General features: G+C 37.7%; 1 protein-coding gene across 1 annotated transcript in view; it reads right to left on the reverse strand.

Annotated features, from left to right (window-relative positions):
• Nucleotides 1–1494: 1494 nt before the first annotated feature.
• The window catches only part of LOC144970759 (multidrug resistance-associated protein 1-like), a 57233-nt gene continuing 41042 nt past the window's right edge, over nucleotides 1495–17685 (reverse strand). Inside the window, exons 24-32 of the mRNA XM_078910752.1 lie at nucleotides 16519–16829; nucleotides 15214–15413; nucleotides 13523–13646; nucleotides 11735–11836; nucleotides 10137–10283; nucleotides 9591–9749; nucleotides 8479–8645; nucleotides 7088–7282; nucleotides 1495–2299 (exon numbers count right to left, since the gene is read on the reverse strand). Of these exons, the coding sequence (XP_078766878.1) occupies nucleotides 2173–2299; nucleotides 7088–7282; nucleotides 8479–8645; nucleotides 9591–9749; nucleotides 10137–10283; nucleotides 11735–11836; nucleotides 13523–13646; nucleotides 15214–15413; nucleotides 16519–16829 (1532 nt within the window). The 3' untranslated portion in view covers nucleotides 1495–2172. The remainder of the gene's footprint in view (nucleotides 2300–7087; nucleotides 7283–8478; nucleotides 8646–9590; nucleotides 9750–10136; nucleotides 10284–11734; nucleotides 11837–13522; nucleotides 13647–15213; nucleotides 15414–16518; nucleotides 16830–17685) is intronic.

Below are 17685 nucleotides of genomic sequence, written 5' to 3' on the forward strand. Positions count from 1 at the left end.
GAGGAAAATGAGAGAAAGAAGGATGAGGAGGAGGATGAAGAAGAAGAAGAAGAAGAAGAAGAAGAAGAAGAAGAAGAAGAAGAAGAAGAAGAAGAAGAAGAAGAAGAAGAAGAAGAAGGAGGAGGAGGAGGAGCTGGGATTCCAGTCTGTGATCATTTATAATCATGTAAGTACCCTGATATTTAAGATATCATTGTAACATTGTGTAAAGCCATGCAATGTTAATCACTTGTTTCAAGCGCCTCTAAACATTGACCAATTAGAAAACTCCCTGCTATAATATAGACGGTTGCGTCCGCTGCACTGTAGATTTCCTGTCGACGATTAAATCATGAAAGCATTCCTTAAGGACAGGATAAACTCCAAAGAACGGTTCAAAATCCCAAAATGTTGCATATATTATGGGACTTTTAACAGCGTGATTCAGCGGTACGGTCTTTGCTTCGTACCCAAAAGGTACCGAGTTCGACTACCCGCCTCGTTGTGTGGCCTTGAGCAAGCTAGCTCACTTTGCGGCGCTGCACTGCGGCTGACGCCTGGGTTATTCCAGTCTTCCCTTGGTAAAGACCCTAAAGACAAATTCCCCTTCGGCATGAATAAAGGGAATTTTAATTTATTCTATTTTAGTATCACTACAAAGTAAAGTTATAGTACAGTGAGTATTTTTTGCCCTTCCCAAAGCCAGTAGGACATCATGAAAAGTCATTGAGATAGATTTCTGTATGCGCTCGGTCCCCCTTTAGTACATGCAATGCAGCCGAATCAGTCAGTCCCATATTTTGTGAGTACGTATCACAATGTTATTATACACTGATGCTGGAAATGCAGCTAGCGGCATCATGTATCATTTCAATCACCTGTGTTAAAATTGTGAGTGATGCTCAGTCAGGGTATGTTGTGCAGACTACTTCGGATTCAAGGCATGCACTAATGATGGTTGTTGTCAAGTGGCATAGGAAGACAAATAAGGCAGAGAAGTCCTGACGTAACGCCTACCATTGTCCGGTTCAAAACTGCTTGGAAGTGTGTAACCAGGCCTCCGGAGGGAATAGTGAAGAATGAATAGATTACATATTGAATCAAAAGGTGGCATAACTATTCTGTCGGTTTCTTTTGGAAATAAAACAGTATCTGCTATTTGGTTAGCATTACATATACTGTGTTTTTAGAAATAACGGCAGTATTTTAGTAGCAGAATGTAAAGGCATATTTTTAGGATCATCGGGCGTAAAAGAGCAAGAATGGATTGTCTTTATTGACGACCAGCATTTATTTAGACTATAAAATAAGCTGCCTTTACTCTGAAACCAGAAGATCAGTTGTACAAGTATGTATAAGTATGTATCCGCAAGATAGGTTTTACACATCCTAAAAGATCGGAACCGGTTGTATGACATAACACTGTTGCCCCCTATTTGCAAATGGGTTCGACTCGAACCGTGTTAGTACGAGAGAGGTGATTGAATTCTATAAATGACAAACTACACATTCCGATTGTATGTATAAATATAGGTAATTTATTAATTAGTATATTTTCCTACTGTAAACATATAATATTTATTTATTCATTCATTCACGCGTGATTCGTCGTCTTCAAACAGTTTTGTATCGGAGTAAAATGTGATGTGAAAATGGAGTCTGTGGTCAAACAAATTTGAGCTTTTATATAGGGCAATATCCACTAAACGTGCTCAAAGCGCTTTACAGGGTGTTCTCGGCCAACAGCAACATTTATCATGAAGGACGGGACATGACGCCCGTTAGGCGATATTACAAATTTTTTTTTCGGACAGACACAACACAATGGTAGGTACTCATTTTACACCTGAGTACGGTGAGAGAATGTGAGTAAAGAGTCTTCTCCAAGGACTCAACTATGCGCCGAGCGAGGCTCGAAACCAGGATCTTCCGATCCGAAAGCGAGTGTCATACCACTAGACCGCATAGCCGCACGATTTGGGAAAAGTTTAATTGTTTTACTTAGGGGAATGAATATAATTTCACAAAGTGTACAAACCCGAGAGCTCCTATTTCTGACCAACCTGACTTTATATTCACCTTTTGCCATCTGATTTACTCCGACACAAATACCAGATGCATTTGTTATTTCGTAATTGATCTTTCTCACATAATATATTTATTTATTCTATTCTAATTAGATGAAATGATATTCTATTTGGGTTGTTGTATTTTACAGCCAGAAGATCTTGCCAGGGCAGTAAAATGACTGTCTGGTCTCTTCAGAAGTTTCATCGGATGATCAAACTCCACGATTCTCCCGGCATCCAGTACCATAACTCTGAGGAATAAAATATCAAGTATAATTAATACGCTTCAACAGTCATGACGTCATAATGACGTATAGTAACTTAGCAACTGGCTCTAAACTATCGGAACAATGGCGGACGCCCTTATGAAATAATTCTCCGACGAGCGTAAAAGTGCATCCAGAGGAGAAAAACATTATAAATATGATCATGTTTTGACGTTTATACATTCTGATCACATTACATATGAAAAGTTCTAGCCAGCATGAAGAATAAAAAGTACCTATTTTCTTTGTTTAGAACCACGCTGCTCGGCTGGGCGACGTGACATCAGACTATTGAATCCAATTAGTATACCGGGGGCAGTGTAGTAGTTACTAAAATAACTTAAGGGCACCAAGTTCGACTCCGTGCTGTGCCGCGAGGCCTTTAGCTAGTCACCTCGCAATACGTCCTTTCTCGGCGTTGCTGCTATGCAGTCGGCAGTGAACAAAAATGAAAATAGATAGTTCGAAGATGACGTCACTCATGTCTTTGTTATTGTTTTTTTGCCATCCGCGTTTATGAGTTCTTCTCACTAAACTGTATTAACCAGACTACAAACCTTCAAGGTTACACACAGTTTTGTGTGTTGGCCAGTTTTACTTCCGGATGGCAATGTTGTAAACTTCTTAGTCAAGTGCATACTATCTATACAACAGCTTCAAAAAAGAACAAAATACCAAACACGGAACTGGACGAAAGATCCTATTACTTGCGAACAAGACGTGCTACATACTTCTCTGTCTTCTATCTGGCTTTTACGTGATGTATTCATGTTTTTAATTTTTTTTTTGTCGGTCGAAGAAGGATTTTGAGCCTGAAACTCTTCTTCTTCTTCCTTTTCTTCCTCTTTCAGCTTATCTCGCAGTTTGCAGGGTTGCCATAATGAATGCCACATCTCCATGCATTTCGGGTCATAGTATTTTGTTCTTTTTTTGTTTTATATTCATTTTTGTGCATTACTTATACAGTCCACAGCTCCCGGCAGCTTAGTGTCGCTTCGACTTGTTATATATATCTGATCATATTAATTTTAAAGTCACTTTGCTACATATTATTAAGTCGACATAACACCGTATTCAGGCGATGGGGCACAAATGATATATATATACATTAGTAAAATATTTGAATGGACTATTGACTCCTACAGTTCTGATCATGGCTATGGGGGGGGGGGGGGTAATTACCAGCCCCGTAGATTGCCCAATAGACATGACACACACGCACACACACACACACACACAAACACACACATATATATATATATATATATATATATATATATATAGATAGATAGATAGAATGCGCTTGGCCAAGGAGTTCACAACATTGCCATCCGGAAGTATAACGGACCAACACACAAAACTCTGTGTAACCATGAACTTTTATAGTCTGGTTAATACAGTTTAGTGAGAACAACTCACAAACGCGGATGGCAAAAACAATAACTAAGGCCTGAGTGACGTCATCTGCATACTATCTATACTACGAGATAAATAAAAAGAGTGCTTTTGAATAGTTTTCAACAGTCGTAATGTCACTTCCTTCCTTATGACGTATGGTAACTTAGTAACACTGGCTCTAAACTATCGGAACAATGGCGGACGCCGTATGAAACATTTCCCTGGCGAGCTTAAACGCGTATCCAGAGGAAAAAAACCCATCAATTTGATCATGTATTGACTTTTACACATTCTGATCACAAGGCATATGAAAAGGGAATGAAAAGTTCTAGCCAGCATGAAGAATAAAAAGTAATGATTTTCTTTGTTTAGAACCAAGATGGCCGCCGTTGCCAGGCGCGTGACATCAGACTATTGAATCCAATTATCCTTAATGTCAAATAATGTACCTAAGACAGAGTAATACAAAAGGGACTAATAGAAGGGAAGGAAGGAAGTTGAGTCCAAAACGAGTAACACGCAGTTGTTTTACTATCAAGATGTATTACTACGCCAAAACAGGGCACAAAACCCACCTTAAACGGCTAAATATAAATATAACCATAGGTCATGAGAGGAGCGGGGAAAAGTGAAGAGAAGCATGAGCAAGTGAGTTTCCACGCCCACATGGGGAGATCCATTAACCCTTTCCTTACCAGCCATTTTGAGAATTTTCCCCAAAATGTGACACCACCCAACACAAAAATATAATTTTCTTACTCAAACAGAAAGGCAACAAATACATTCTATTCATAATATAGACTAGTAAAATGAACTCTACATCACAGAGTCACGTTTTTATAGCTATAGATAGTATGCAGATGACGTCACTCAGGCCTTTGTTATTGTTTTTGCCATCCGCGTTTGTGAGTTGTTCTCAGTAAACTGTATTAACCAGACTATAAAAGTTCATGGTTACACAGAGTTTGTGTGTTGGTCCGTTATAGATAGAATGCGCTTGGCCAAGGAGTTCACAACATTGCCATCCGGAAGTATAACGGACCAACACACAAACTCTGTGTAACCATGAACTCGTATAGTCTGATTAATACAGTTTAGTGAGAACAACTCACAAACGCGGATGGCAAAAACAATAACAAAGGCCTGAGTGACGTCATCTTCGAACTATCTATACTTCCGGATGACAATGTTGTGAACTCCTTGGCCAAGCGCATTCTATCTATAATAAAACTTTTTTCTTTAAATTGTGTGTTTTCAAACGAAATCAGAATGACAGTCGTGCCTCTCGTGCTGGTTGGACCGCGAATGTGACGATTTTCTAATGGGTAAGAAGAAGGTTAAACAAACAAAAGGATGAATTGAGTTGATTTGGAATCAAATGTGTTGTCATGATTTACTTCACACTTAATCTTAATGGGAGATGGATGGAGCATAATATGTAACCTATCGTCTCAAAAACGACCGGCTATGTGGTCTTGTAGTATGACACTCGCTTTCGGATATGAAGGTTCTGGGTTTGAGCTCGGCGCATAATTGAGTCCTTGGAAAAAGCTCTTTACTCATATTCTCTCACCAAAATTCAGGCGTAAAATGAGTGCCTGGCCGTTAACAGCGTCGTCTCTGTCGGAAATATATTGTAATATCGCCCAACAGGTGTCGTCGTTCTTCATTTTACGTGTTGCTGTTGGTCAGCGACCCTTGTAAAGCGCTTCGAGCACGTTTCGTGGATATTGCGCCATATGAAAGCTCAAGATTTTGTTTTTTAAACCGTGTGACGTCGGGGGAAAACCAGATGCCTAAACAGGATTTTATTGATGCTATGCGTTTATTTTAAAAAACTCATAACATCCGCCAGCCATATATAAAAGACCAACACACAAAACAAAGGGAAACCCAAAACGTTTATAGTCTGAGAAATACAATTTGGTGAGAACTATTCGTAAAAGTGGATGACTTAAAACAATAATAAAGAGCTGAGTGGCGTCAATTTCGTTCTATCTATTGTTAAAATGAAAAGATATGTCAAATAATAAGCTTTGTCAAAATAAGAAATTTGAATCATGTTACCAAATTAAAAAAAAAAAGAAACAACCCAAGTTTCGTCGTTTAACAACTATTCTCATTTTAGCACTTAAAACATTCCGACATTAATATCGTATTGAAACTACGATCGAGATAGGAGCGTAACTCAGCTCATAAACGATCTCCACCGAAACCGCTACACGAAAGACGTTCCATCAACAAACTTCTCGTATTCCACAAAGAAAAAAACGGAAAACTCGAAATTCCAACTAGCCATTTGAAACGGAAAAACAACAAAATAAGAAACTCAGCCGGGTTTTTTTTTATTTTTTTTTTTTTTTTTTTTTTGCCCATTATTAATTATTGATCGAACTTTGATCGATTTATAACAATCTAGATAAATATAGACTATTCGCCATTGCCTAAAATATCACAAAAGACTCTTTTGCTTGTTTCATCAACAAAAAAAAAGAAATATTTTAGATACTCAGCGATTTTCCATTCTGATGTGTTGCTTATTCAATGGGTTTTCCTGTATTGAAAATTTTGTAACAAGGGAAATAGCTCTTGTTAATAAAGGGATATTACATATAGAGTTGGTTACCTCCCTTCCCCTTTATATGTTCGTACACGGACTCCCAACTTTCTTTTCTGTAAAAAACCTTGAATAAAAATTGTTCGACACAGTGTAAAATGGAAGGTAATTTTCATGATATGAAATATGATATGTAGTAAATGAGTTCTTTCCATCAGTTAAAAAAAAAAAAAGACTGGCATTTTGACATCATCATTTGGTTTTTGCACCACCTTGAGAGTTGTCGTTAGTATAGATAGTATGCAGATGACGTCACTCAGGCCTTTGTTATTGTTTTTGCCATCCGCGTTTGTGAGTTGTTCTCACTAAACTGTATTAACCAGACTATAAAAGTTCATGGTTACACAGAGTTTGTGTGTTGGTCCGTTATACTTCCGGATGGCAATGTTGTGAACTCCTTGGCCAAGCGCATTCTATCTATAGTAGTGCTCATGGAAAATAGTGATACCATTGGTTGAACTTTTGAATACAACTCACGATTTGTTTTCTTTTGTGGCCAAAGACTGGCATTTTGACGTCATTTTTAGGTCAGTGTCAGGCTATAAGTTGACGATGGCTGCGTAAAGTGTCAACAATACAAAGAGAAAGTAAATCCCAAATAAAATCACAAAGAGATCAGTTTATATGTTGAGGAGGTATATTACATTTCTGGAAAAATCCTGAAAATTATCCTTAAGCTGAGAAATAAAATTGATGTCTTTTACTGATAAAATGTTAAGTTGTTATATATTTCCTTCCAAATACTCGAAATGACTTACCTGTCACAGTCAAGTATGGTGGTGATTCGGTGTGCAATGGTGATGGTTGTGCATCCTTTGAATGCCCTGCTGATGGTGTGTTGGACCACCGAGTCTGTGTCGGGGTCCACTGAAGAAGTGGGCTCGTCCATCACTAGAACTTTTGTAGGTTTCAACAACGCTCTAGCTAGGCAGAATAGCTGTTTCTGTCCCATGCTATTAAGAGGAGGTGACATTACAATTTTTTTAGAAACAAATGGAATTTGAATCATAATGTTGTAAACAATTATTCCAGATAAAGTTTTTTTTTTTAAAAAGAACTCTCCTTTTGAATTATGTTAAGACTTTTAAAAACTTTTTAAAAAGTGTGGTACTTGAGTAATAGTTAATGTACTTGCCCTGTATTTGTGGTTCAGTATCCTGCCACAGATACTATCGTTTAAATGATGTTTTTAAATAATATAATTTATTGGGGGTTTTTATTTTGGTTTTGTTTTCTTTTCCTTGTTTTTTTCTTCTTCGTTTTGCTTTTTTTCTTAATTGTATATATATATATATATATATATATATATATATATATATATATATATATTATATATATTATTTATTAATAGCTCGTCACTAACACAATACAATGGAGCCGGAGTTTATCCCAGTATCTTTAACGCGAAACAGGGCATAATGATTGTTTGCTATCATGTGGGTTAGGGGCTAGTCTATAGCAAATTACCCTCCCCACATCTCGAGTCTAATAGTAAACATTTTTTTACTTCACAGTTCAGATTCGACTTTCAATAGGGCAAAATTGCTTATGTTTGTCTGATCATTTGGCTCCTTAAGAGATTTAAATTCGCACCAATCCGAAATAACAATGGTCTCCGAGGCCAGAAGAGTAATAGTGTGTCATTGAAACAGTGATCAATCAATGCATACATTTCATGGTATTGACTGATCATAAATATGTTTCAAACAATATTCATTCATGAATGTAAAAAAAGACTTAATTTACGAAACGGTAATAGAGAATGCATTTTGAGAACTGTATAGTATAGATATTTCATAATCATTCAAATGTGCGGCTATGTGGTCTTTCGAAAGGTCATAGATTCGAGCCTCGCTCGGCATATAGTTGATTTCTTGGAACAGACTCTTTACTCACATTCTCTCTTAATGAGTACGTTGCTGTAAACAGAGTTGTCTATGTCGGGGAAAATGTAAAATCGCCTAACAGGCGTCATGTCTCGTTCTACATGTTATGTATTGCTGTTGGTCAGGGGTCCTTTATGAAGCGCTTTGAGCACGATTAGTGGATATTGCTCTATATAAAAGCTCAAGTTTTTTGGGGTTTTTTAAGTCAACTGCCTATTGAATTTTAACCACCAAACAAAATGTATTAATGAGCACAATCTTACCTAAATTTTGAACCATTCTCTCCCACATCTGTCTCCAGCTGGTCCGGTAATGTAGCCACAGCATTCCTCAAGTTGACCAAGTCTAAGGCCTTCCAAAGGATCTCATCCGCATGCTCATTCTTAGGGTCAAGGTTGGATCGAAGATTACCACTTATTAACACGGGATCCTGAATTGAAAAGAAAAGAGTTTAGTATTTTTTTTTAATTTACTGGAATGTATTTGTAGTTAAGTGAAAAGATCCCGCCAGTTCTTGCAAAATAATCTAAACGCAATCATATACATTTAGGATATTAAAATCTATCAAATGTTGTGAAAACGAATCTCCCGGAATGCGGCATTACTTGTAGTCATTATAAATGATGTGATATGATGGACTAGTAGGCGATGTCTAGAGGTCTAGCGGTGAAGCTGATATTATATGTTTCAGTAGCGTGAAAACTGTGGTAGCAATTACTATCTAGCTACCCTCTCCATCAAACATAGCTGAGATCCAGCTACAAGTTCGTATTTAGGTGGAGAGGAAAAGAAAACTCTAACATGATTGCAGGAGAGTCAAGTACTCCATATTATATATATATATTATATATATATATATATATATATATATATATATATATATATTATATATATATATAAAATATTAAGTGTTCTCTAAATAAAAATAAATGATAAAATAAGTAAATTTCCCTTTATTCATCCCCAAGGGGAAATTTGTTTTTGGTGTCTATTCCAAGGGAAGACTAGAAGAACCCAGGAGTCAGCTGGTAAAATCCTTGTTTTATTTGAATGTGCAATTTTGTGGTCTAGAACCATGATAACTGGTTTCCTGCCTGTATGTTTAGGGTTCAAGTCCCACTGCAGGCGTCAAAAAGTTGAGTCTGTGGGAAAAGGGTCTTTATCCACAGTTTTCACAATACAAAAGTGTAAAATGACTCGTGACAGCCCTGTCAAAAATAAATCATAATAACACTTACGTGCTGCTTGTCTCGTCCTAGATATAAATTGCAGTTCTTTGCTTGTGAACCCCGAAAATCGCCTTTTATACACATTTAATGGACATTGCGTTATATAGAAGCACACATTTATTATTATAATGTTAAAAACCTTGTACCTGAGGTAAAATGGCTATGGAAGATCTCAAGGTACACAACCCGATATTCTTTATGTTCATGTTATCCAGGATTATGTCCCCTACGTCAATCTCTATGATACGAAACAGTGCCAGTGTCAGTGATGACTTTCCTGCACCAGTTCTTCCCACAATGCCGATCTGTTGGATCATGGAATACAATAATGAAAGGTTAATTCCTGCTTGTTGAAGTACGAGCTGAAGGTAACTTTAATTTATACTATATATTGTTGGTTGCACCAAACATACTGTTATCATCCTTTCGCCGCCACGACCACCATCATTATCATCATCATCATCATCATCATCATCATCATCATCATCATCATCATCATCATCATCATCATCTTCAAGTTTGAACTCCATAGCATATCCTTTACTATTATCATCATTATCATTATCATTATCATCATCATCATCATCATCATCTTCATCCTCATCGCCGTCGTCCTCGCCGTTGTCATCATTGTTTCCTTCCGATCTCCATTATTTTCAACCTGTTTAAAAATAAAATGAAAGGATACGAACTTTTTCTCCTGGTTTGATTCGAAAACTGACATCGTTCAAGACGGGGTCCAGTCCTGGCCTGTAACTAGCCGTCACGTGGTCAAAGACAATCTCTCCTGAATGCGGCCAGTTTCTTGACATAATGTCATCAGATGGGTCTTGGATTGTCTGAAATAGATTCATTCATTTGTTCATTGGCCTTCGACAGCTAAATCCTTGGTTCTTTTACCTTTGTAAATGTTAAAGTGACACATTAGTGCATTCATTTTCCTCTCCGGTCCGTTTTGCCCTCCATTTGACCGTTCTCTCAGTCGGTCTCTGTTTTATCACAGCAATGTGAGTGCAACTCACTCGTTTTTAGTTGCTTAAGCGAATAGGAAACGGGAAACGAACGCGAATGTTTTTGTCTCGAAATTAAAATTTCTTTCAGTTTCCTACCAACAATGTGAAACAACACACGGAGTTTCTTTCTTATTGTTTTTAGAACACATTTGAATGATCAGTTCCCACTAAATAAATGTTTGAATAGTAATATAAACGTTTTAGGTTACACGTAGTTTTGTTTTCCTAGTATGTTTCATGAGTTTGTTGTAAGTAAATTAGGGAAATATATAGTGTATATGACACACTGGTTATTCACAAACAGGAGACGAAAATAAATGCACTCAGTTTACAGCCTTAGGGAGCAGATACCGCTGTAAGATAATGATCTGAAAAAAAAAATGTGTCTAAAACAGTGCCAGACAAAGAGAAAAAATAAAAGTATATTATCTAAAAATCCAAAAATATTAGCCTGCCTCAACTCGAGGCAGGGTGATTGTTTGAAGATGGATCAAATAGAATGAAGTTGATGTCACGCCGGTCTTTGTTTTTTGTTGGTTTTTTCTTTTTTTTTTTTTGGTTTTTTGTTGGGTTTTTTTGTTGTTTTTTTTTTTTTGCCATCTGCGTTTATGAGTAATCCTCACTAAACTGTATTAACCAGACTATGAACGTCCATGGTTACACTTAGTTCTTTGTGTTGGTCAGTTATACTTCCGGATGGCAATGTTGTGATCTTCTTAGCCAAGCGCTCACTATCTATTTATACATGTCTACAATCTCAACTTGGTGACTACGGCTAAACTTGAAATTATCAGAAATATGATTATTTTTATATTTATTCTCCAAATCAAATTAAGTGGTAAAATTAGTCGTAGTTATTTTTTTTGATTTTGTTGCAATATAATATTATATATATATTATATATATATATATATATATATATTTATATTAATATATATATATCAAGAGCCGTACCAGATGGGAGCAAGCAATTACTACGGCCCATTAGACATTGGTGCAAAATCGAGACCATCACCGGTTCCATGAGCCTCATGCGACGTGCACTTATTTACAGGTCTGATAACGCAATTCCTTATGGGCTCATTGTTTTAATGGAAATCTCAAAAAATTGACGCAAAATATTGTCCATTACAACAATGTTAAACTAGGCAATAGGCCCAAAAGTGGGGTTCAGATGTCAGACCTGCATAGATTTGTACACGTCGGCCTCATGGGTCTGAAAAATTAGGCTACAGGACACTACATGCTTTGATACTTAGACATCTAGATATATCTACCTCTTGTGGCACCTCTATGAATTCCAAAACTCTTTCAAGACTCACTGCATTCGTCTCAATATCGCTCATCGTGCGAACGAGCCATTTCAATGCTTGAGTTATCTGTAACAAAAGAAAACATGCCGTCATATTTTCTCTTGCAATCTTATGATTATAAATAAAATTCGCCGTGAAAAAAAAGTGTTTTGTAAACGCACGAAAAGGTTTTATGTCTGCGGCTATGTGGTCTTGTGGTATGACACTCGCTTTCGGATCGGAAGGTCCTGGGTTCGAGCCTCGCTCGGCTCATAGTTGAGTCCATGAAAAAACTCTTTACTCACATTCTTTCACCGTACTCAGATGTAAACTGAGTACCTGGCCGTAAACAGCGTTGTCTCTGTCCGAAAAAAATGTAACATCGCCAAACAGGTGTCATGTCCGTCCTAATTGTTAAGTGTTGCTGTTAACCACTGAGCCCTTTTAAGCGCATTGAGCACGTTTAGTGGATATTGCGCTATATAAAAAAGCTCAAAGCTCAAAGTGAGACACTCTGAAGCGTATGAATTTGGGGTTTGTACGGTTTAGGGACGACCGCCCCTATTTGGCGTCTTAATCAATTACTCATAAAGCCGACTAGTGTTGTTTACTACATTTTGATTTTTTTAATGGATAATTTGTTTGTCATGGATCAGAAAAAAAAAAGAAAAATATCTTCACCAGTTTTGTAATTTACCCCATGTGAATATGTTCTGACAACAACACAACAGCGCTGTTCTATGTTATTAAAACACGTTTTTATATATTTCGGTCAGAAGTTGTTTAATTCAAACATCGGTCGATTAAAAGGATCATCTATAAAATAATGAGATTATATATATATATTATATATATATATATATATATATATATATATATATATATATATATATCAATATACACCAAACGTGCTCAAAGCGCTTTACAAGGGGTCCCTGACCAACAGCAACATTTAAAATGTAGAACGAGACATGATGCCTGTTAGGCGATATTACACTTTTCCACAGAGAAAACGCTGTTAACGACCAGGTACTCATTTTACACCAGAGTACGGTGAGAGAATATGAGTAAAGAACTTTTTCCAAGGACTCAACTATGCAGGGCGAGGCTCGAACTCAGGACCTTCCGACCCGAAATATAGTGTCATACCACTAGAAAACCAAGCCGCACATCTACATGACAAAACTATCAAATTAAGTGTAATTTTATAAATCAATATTTCATGTAAAATCATTCTGGTTAAAATAAAAAAATAATATGTGTTCTGCAAGAGTATGGCGGAAAAAATCTTTGATTTGAGAAATAATTACAGTTGCTTTCTCATCACATTTTGCTTTCATTAAAAATCTCATTCGATCCTTAACAAAGTTCAAGGTTTTTAAGATAGATAAATAAACAACTGATGGAGATATTTCTCTTTGTCGCCCCCTCATCCACCCCCCCCCCTTCTCTCCTCCTTCAACCCCTCTCCTCCCACTCCTCTTCCACCCCACCCCCCTCCTCCTACTCCTCCTCCTCCCCTCCCTCTCTTACTCCTCCTTCTCCTCTTTCTTCTTCTTCTTCTTCTTCTTCTTCTTCTTCTTCTTCTTCTTCTTCTTCTTCTTCTTCTTCTTCTTCTTCTTTTTGTTCTTCTTCTAATTATTATTATTATTATTATTATTATCATCATCATCATCATCATCATCATCATCATCATCATCATCATCATCATCATCATCATCATCATCATCATCATTATTCCATCTTAAGCGAGATCCCTGGAAAACCACTGACCTGTAAAGCATAAGTAACTGCCAGACCAAGTGTGGCTCCATCAACGCCAGGGGTGACCAGGAGAAAGACGGTCGTTGTCAGGACAACCAGACTGGAGATGAACTCGATCCAAACACCAAGCCATCTGAATGGAATATTAAATTTCAATTGAGCGTTTATATAGAGCAATAGCCACTAAACGTACTCAAAGCGCTTTACATGGGGTCCCTGTCCAACAGTAACATTTAACATTAAGGACGGGAATGACGCCTGTCAGGCGATATTACCATTTTTTTTCGGACAGAGACAACGCTGTTAACCTGAGTACGGTAAGAGAATGTGAGTATAGAGCCTTCTCCAAGGATTCAACTATGTGCCGAGCGAGGCTCGAACCCAGGACCTTTGGATCCGAAAGCGAGTGTCATACCACTAGACCACATAACCGGATATAGAGTAAAGATAACATTGAATGAAATACGAGTATACTATAACCACTCATAAGATTCATCTGATCCGATATGTACTTCTTTGCAGATCTGGTACCCATATTGTTATGGGCTCATTATTGCAATGGAATTACCCTCAAATCAATTCAAGATATTATCGTCCATTACAACAATGTTAAATCAAGCCCATTATTGTGTTGGCTATCAGACCTGCAAATGTGCGCACGTCTATCTGATCTATTCATCAAATAAAATACGACTCCCTATGTTCTATTATTCTCTTCACAATGCTTACTTTATATCTACTACTTTAGAGCACAATAATATATGAAATCACATTTTACTACTTCATACAGTCGCCCGTAAAAAGATGTTTGAATCATGTGGGGCTATGTGCCCAAATGCTTTACTCAAGAACTCAATGCTAGAAGAAGAGATTTGATATAGTGTGGATTTGTGGTCTAGTGTTAAGACACTCGCTTTCGGATCGTAAGGTTCTGGGTTCGAGCCTCGCTCGCCGCATAGTTGAGTACGTGGAAAAGGCTCTTTACTGACATTCTCTCATCGTACTCAGGTGTAAAATGAGTACATAGCCGTCAACAGCGTTGTCTCTGTCGAAAAAGCTTTGTAATATCGCCTAACAGGCGTCATGTCTCGTTCTACATGTTATATGTTGCTGTTGGTCAAGGACCCTTTGTAAAGCACTTTGAGCACGTTTAGTGGATATTGCACTATATAAAAGCTCAAGTTTCTTTTTTTTTTAATTGTTGCCCATCAGTTTACTAGCCGTTCTGAGCAGAGTTTCACCTGTTTTAAAATTTTAAAAACACTGTATCATTCGGCCAAGAATCACTATAGTTTATCGAGATCATAAATGGTGTAGTTGTAATAGAGTAAACCAATGAATGTAGTCAACCATAGGCATAACACCTATTGAGCATTACTTAATCCGGGCTTTTTATGTACATTAAGCGGATGATTGCATTTGCCACAAACCGTCGGATAGGATACTCACAAAGTTGGGTTGTTTTTTTTTTCTTTGCCAGATTTAATAGACTTTGCAACCCAACCTCTACTGAGTGAACAAAGGGGTCCTTCTCCTTCTTTTTCTTCTCTTTGTCCTGTTTGTTGTTCTTCTCCAATCTATTTTTAATTGTAATCATAATATATACTATTTCACTATTGAAAAACTAGAATATGGGGAAACAGTTTAACCTTTAGAATTGAATTTCTCTTCTTTAAAAGACACTTAACGCCTATACAAACCTGTTAGCAGAGATGCCTGCAAAATAAAACACGATATTCTTATTGACTCTTCTAGCGAATTCAGTCTCCGACCACCTGGTACGCTCAAAGGCTCGAATGACCTGACATCCACTGAGTGTCTCAGAGAACTGGGTGAAGATAGGAGATCGACTGACAGCTTCCATCCGTTTCAGTTGTCTTGAAGTCCTGACGAAGAACCTCTGTTGAGATAGAGAATGTTGAGTATGTTTATGGTGGAAAATTGAGAAATTTGAGAGCAGCCATCGGTGTAAGATAAATATCTGAAAGGAGTATAAGCAACGGTGCCAGACAAAGCAAGAAATATAAATACAGGAAAAAAACCATTCCGAAATAGCACTCTTCCTCGACTTGGGATCGAACCTCAGACCTCCTATTTCCGGTCGGACATGTTACCATTCCACCAAAGATAGTTTTGGATAGGAACAATTTTGATACCTATATTATTCACTATCGATAATCTTTGTGGTGTAATGGTAGCACGTTTGACCGGTAATCAAGTCAGAGGTTCGATCCCCAGTCGAGGAAGACTGATTCTTGGGGGGGGTCTCCAGTTTTGTCTGGAACCGTCTCATGGACACCTTTCCAGACCTTCATGATTGTCATAAAGTCACATTCATTAGTGGATATTAGCCAATCAAAAAGGGATTAAAGGGTGGGTGTATGTTATCTTCAGATTTGTTTAAAGAGAAAGATCAAGGATAATAGTATGTCAGTTGACCTTCGGAGCCATTAGATCCATGTACCCTGATTTCTACAGCGTGAAAAGGACAATAGCAATTGCTAACAAGCAATCCCTTGTATATGACACTAGTCTATCGCAAAGTACTTTCCTCCAGACCAAGTCTCCCAATCACTGGATGATATCGACCCCACCCGGAATCGATCTCGGTCCCTTTGAGAATGAGGGAGTGCTCTACAACTCAGCAATCGAGACCTCCAAGTATAGGCCAGGGCTAAGAGTAAATGTCCAAATGAATTTAATACATGTACTATAAATTAAGTAATCCATGAAGAACTAAGAAATACTGCAGTGCCCTCCGTACTGAAGTCACAACAAGATCTTGACAGCCTCAAAACTCTGGCCCAGGACCATGACCAATGGAAACAATTAACAACATGGATGGAGAGAACAGCTATACTTATCGACCATGACTGAATCAGACAATTCTCAGCAAGCGTCATTCGGACTGCGAAGCTTAATACTTATTTACTACTATAAAGATTTTAGGGCCGATATAATATTTAAAATATTATCTTTAAATACAATACTGTGTTATCACTTACTTGCACCGCCCAGTACATGAAAAAAAGGGGCACAATCGTGCTGGTAAATAAAACAGACTGCAGGCTGATGACAACAAAGGTCGAGGTCACAGAAAATACACACATGATGAACATCAGAAGAACCTGGGGGAGTTCGTTGTCGATGTTCTCCACGTCCCTGGAAAAACGGTTAAGGATTCTACCAGAAGGAGTCGTGTCGAAGAAGCTCATCGGCGCCTTGAGGACCCTGGACAGCATGTTGGAATGCAGACGTGCTGACGCGTGAACCATCCTTATGGCGACCAGGAATGCATAGATGAATATGAAAAACACTACAGACGAAAAAAAATATTTAAAGATATGTGGCCATTTGTCTCAAAAAGTATTAAATCGAAATAAACTTATTGCAACTTACTAGAAATTGAAGCTCGACTGATGAAATTCAAATTGAAATAAATGCCTTTAATAAGAAGAGAGAGAGAGAGAGAGAGAGAGAGAGAGAGAGAGAGAGAGAGAGAGAGAGAGAGAAAGCGTTAAACGTGTGGAAATGGTTCAATGAGAAACACATTTTCAATACCTTTTTGTGTATTTTTAGATATTTTTCTCCAATCAAGATGGAATCAAGGTTTAGCGATTAAGCGGAGAAGGTGTGGGATTAAGCGGAATGATTATATACACAAAATTCCGTTTTTCGGGAATGTGTAGCGTATAAGCGAAGTGTGCGAATAATCGACGTGCGATTAAGCAAAATGAACTGAACAAGGAGTCCTTAGCCATCAGTAACAATTAACGTGAAGGATGAGATATGACGCCTGTAAGAAGATGTCTATTATAATATCTAGTGTGCGGCTATGCGGTCTTGTGGTATGACACTTGCTTTCGGATAGGAAGGTCCTGGGTTCGAGCCTCGCTCGACTCGCGGTTGTGTCCTCTGAAAAGGCTCTTTATTCACATTCTCTCACCGTACTCAGATTAAAATGAGTACCTGGCCGTTATCAGGGTTGTCTCTGTCTGAAAAATATTGTAATATCGACTAACGCGCGTCATGTCTCGGTCTACATAATACGTGTTGCTGTTGGTTAGGGACACATTGTAAAGCGCTTTGAGCACGTTTAGTGGATGTTGCTCAAGTGTTTAAAAATATCAAACTCATTCCCAATGCGCGCTCCAAACTTGTTTCAAATTTCA

This window comes from Berghia stephanieae, chromosome 4 (assembly GCF_034508935.2).
Source record: "Berghia stephanieae isolate SIO BIC M18660-M18661 chromosome 4, UCSD_Bste_1.3, whole genome shotgun sequence".
In the NCBI taxonomy this organism is placed as follows: domain Eukaryota; kingdom Metazoa; phylum Mollusca; class Gastropoda; order Nudibranchia; family Aeolidiidae; genus Berghia; species Berghia stephanieae.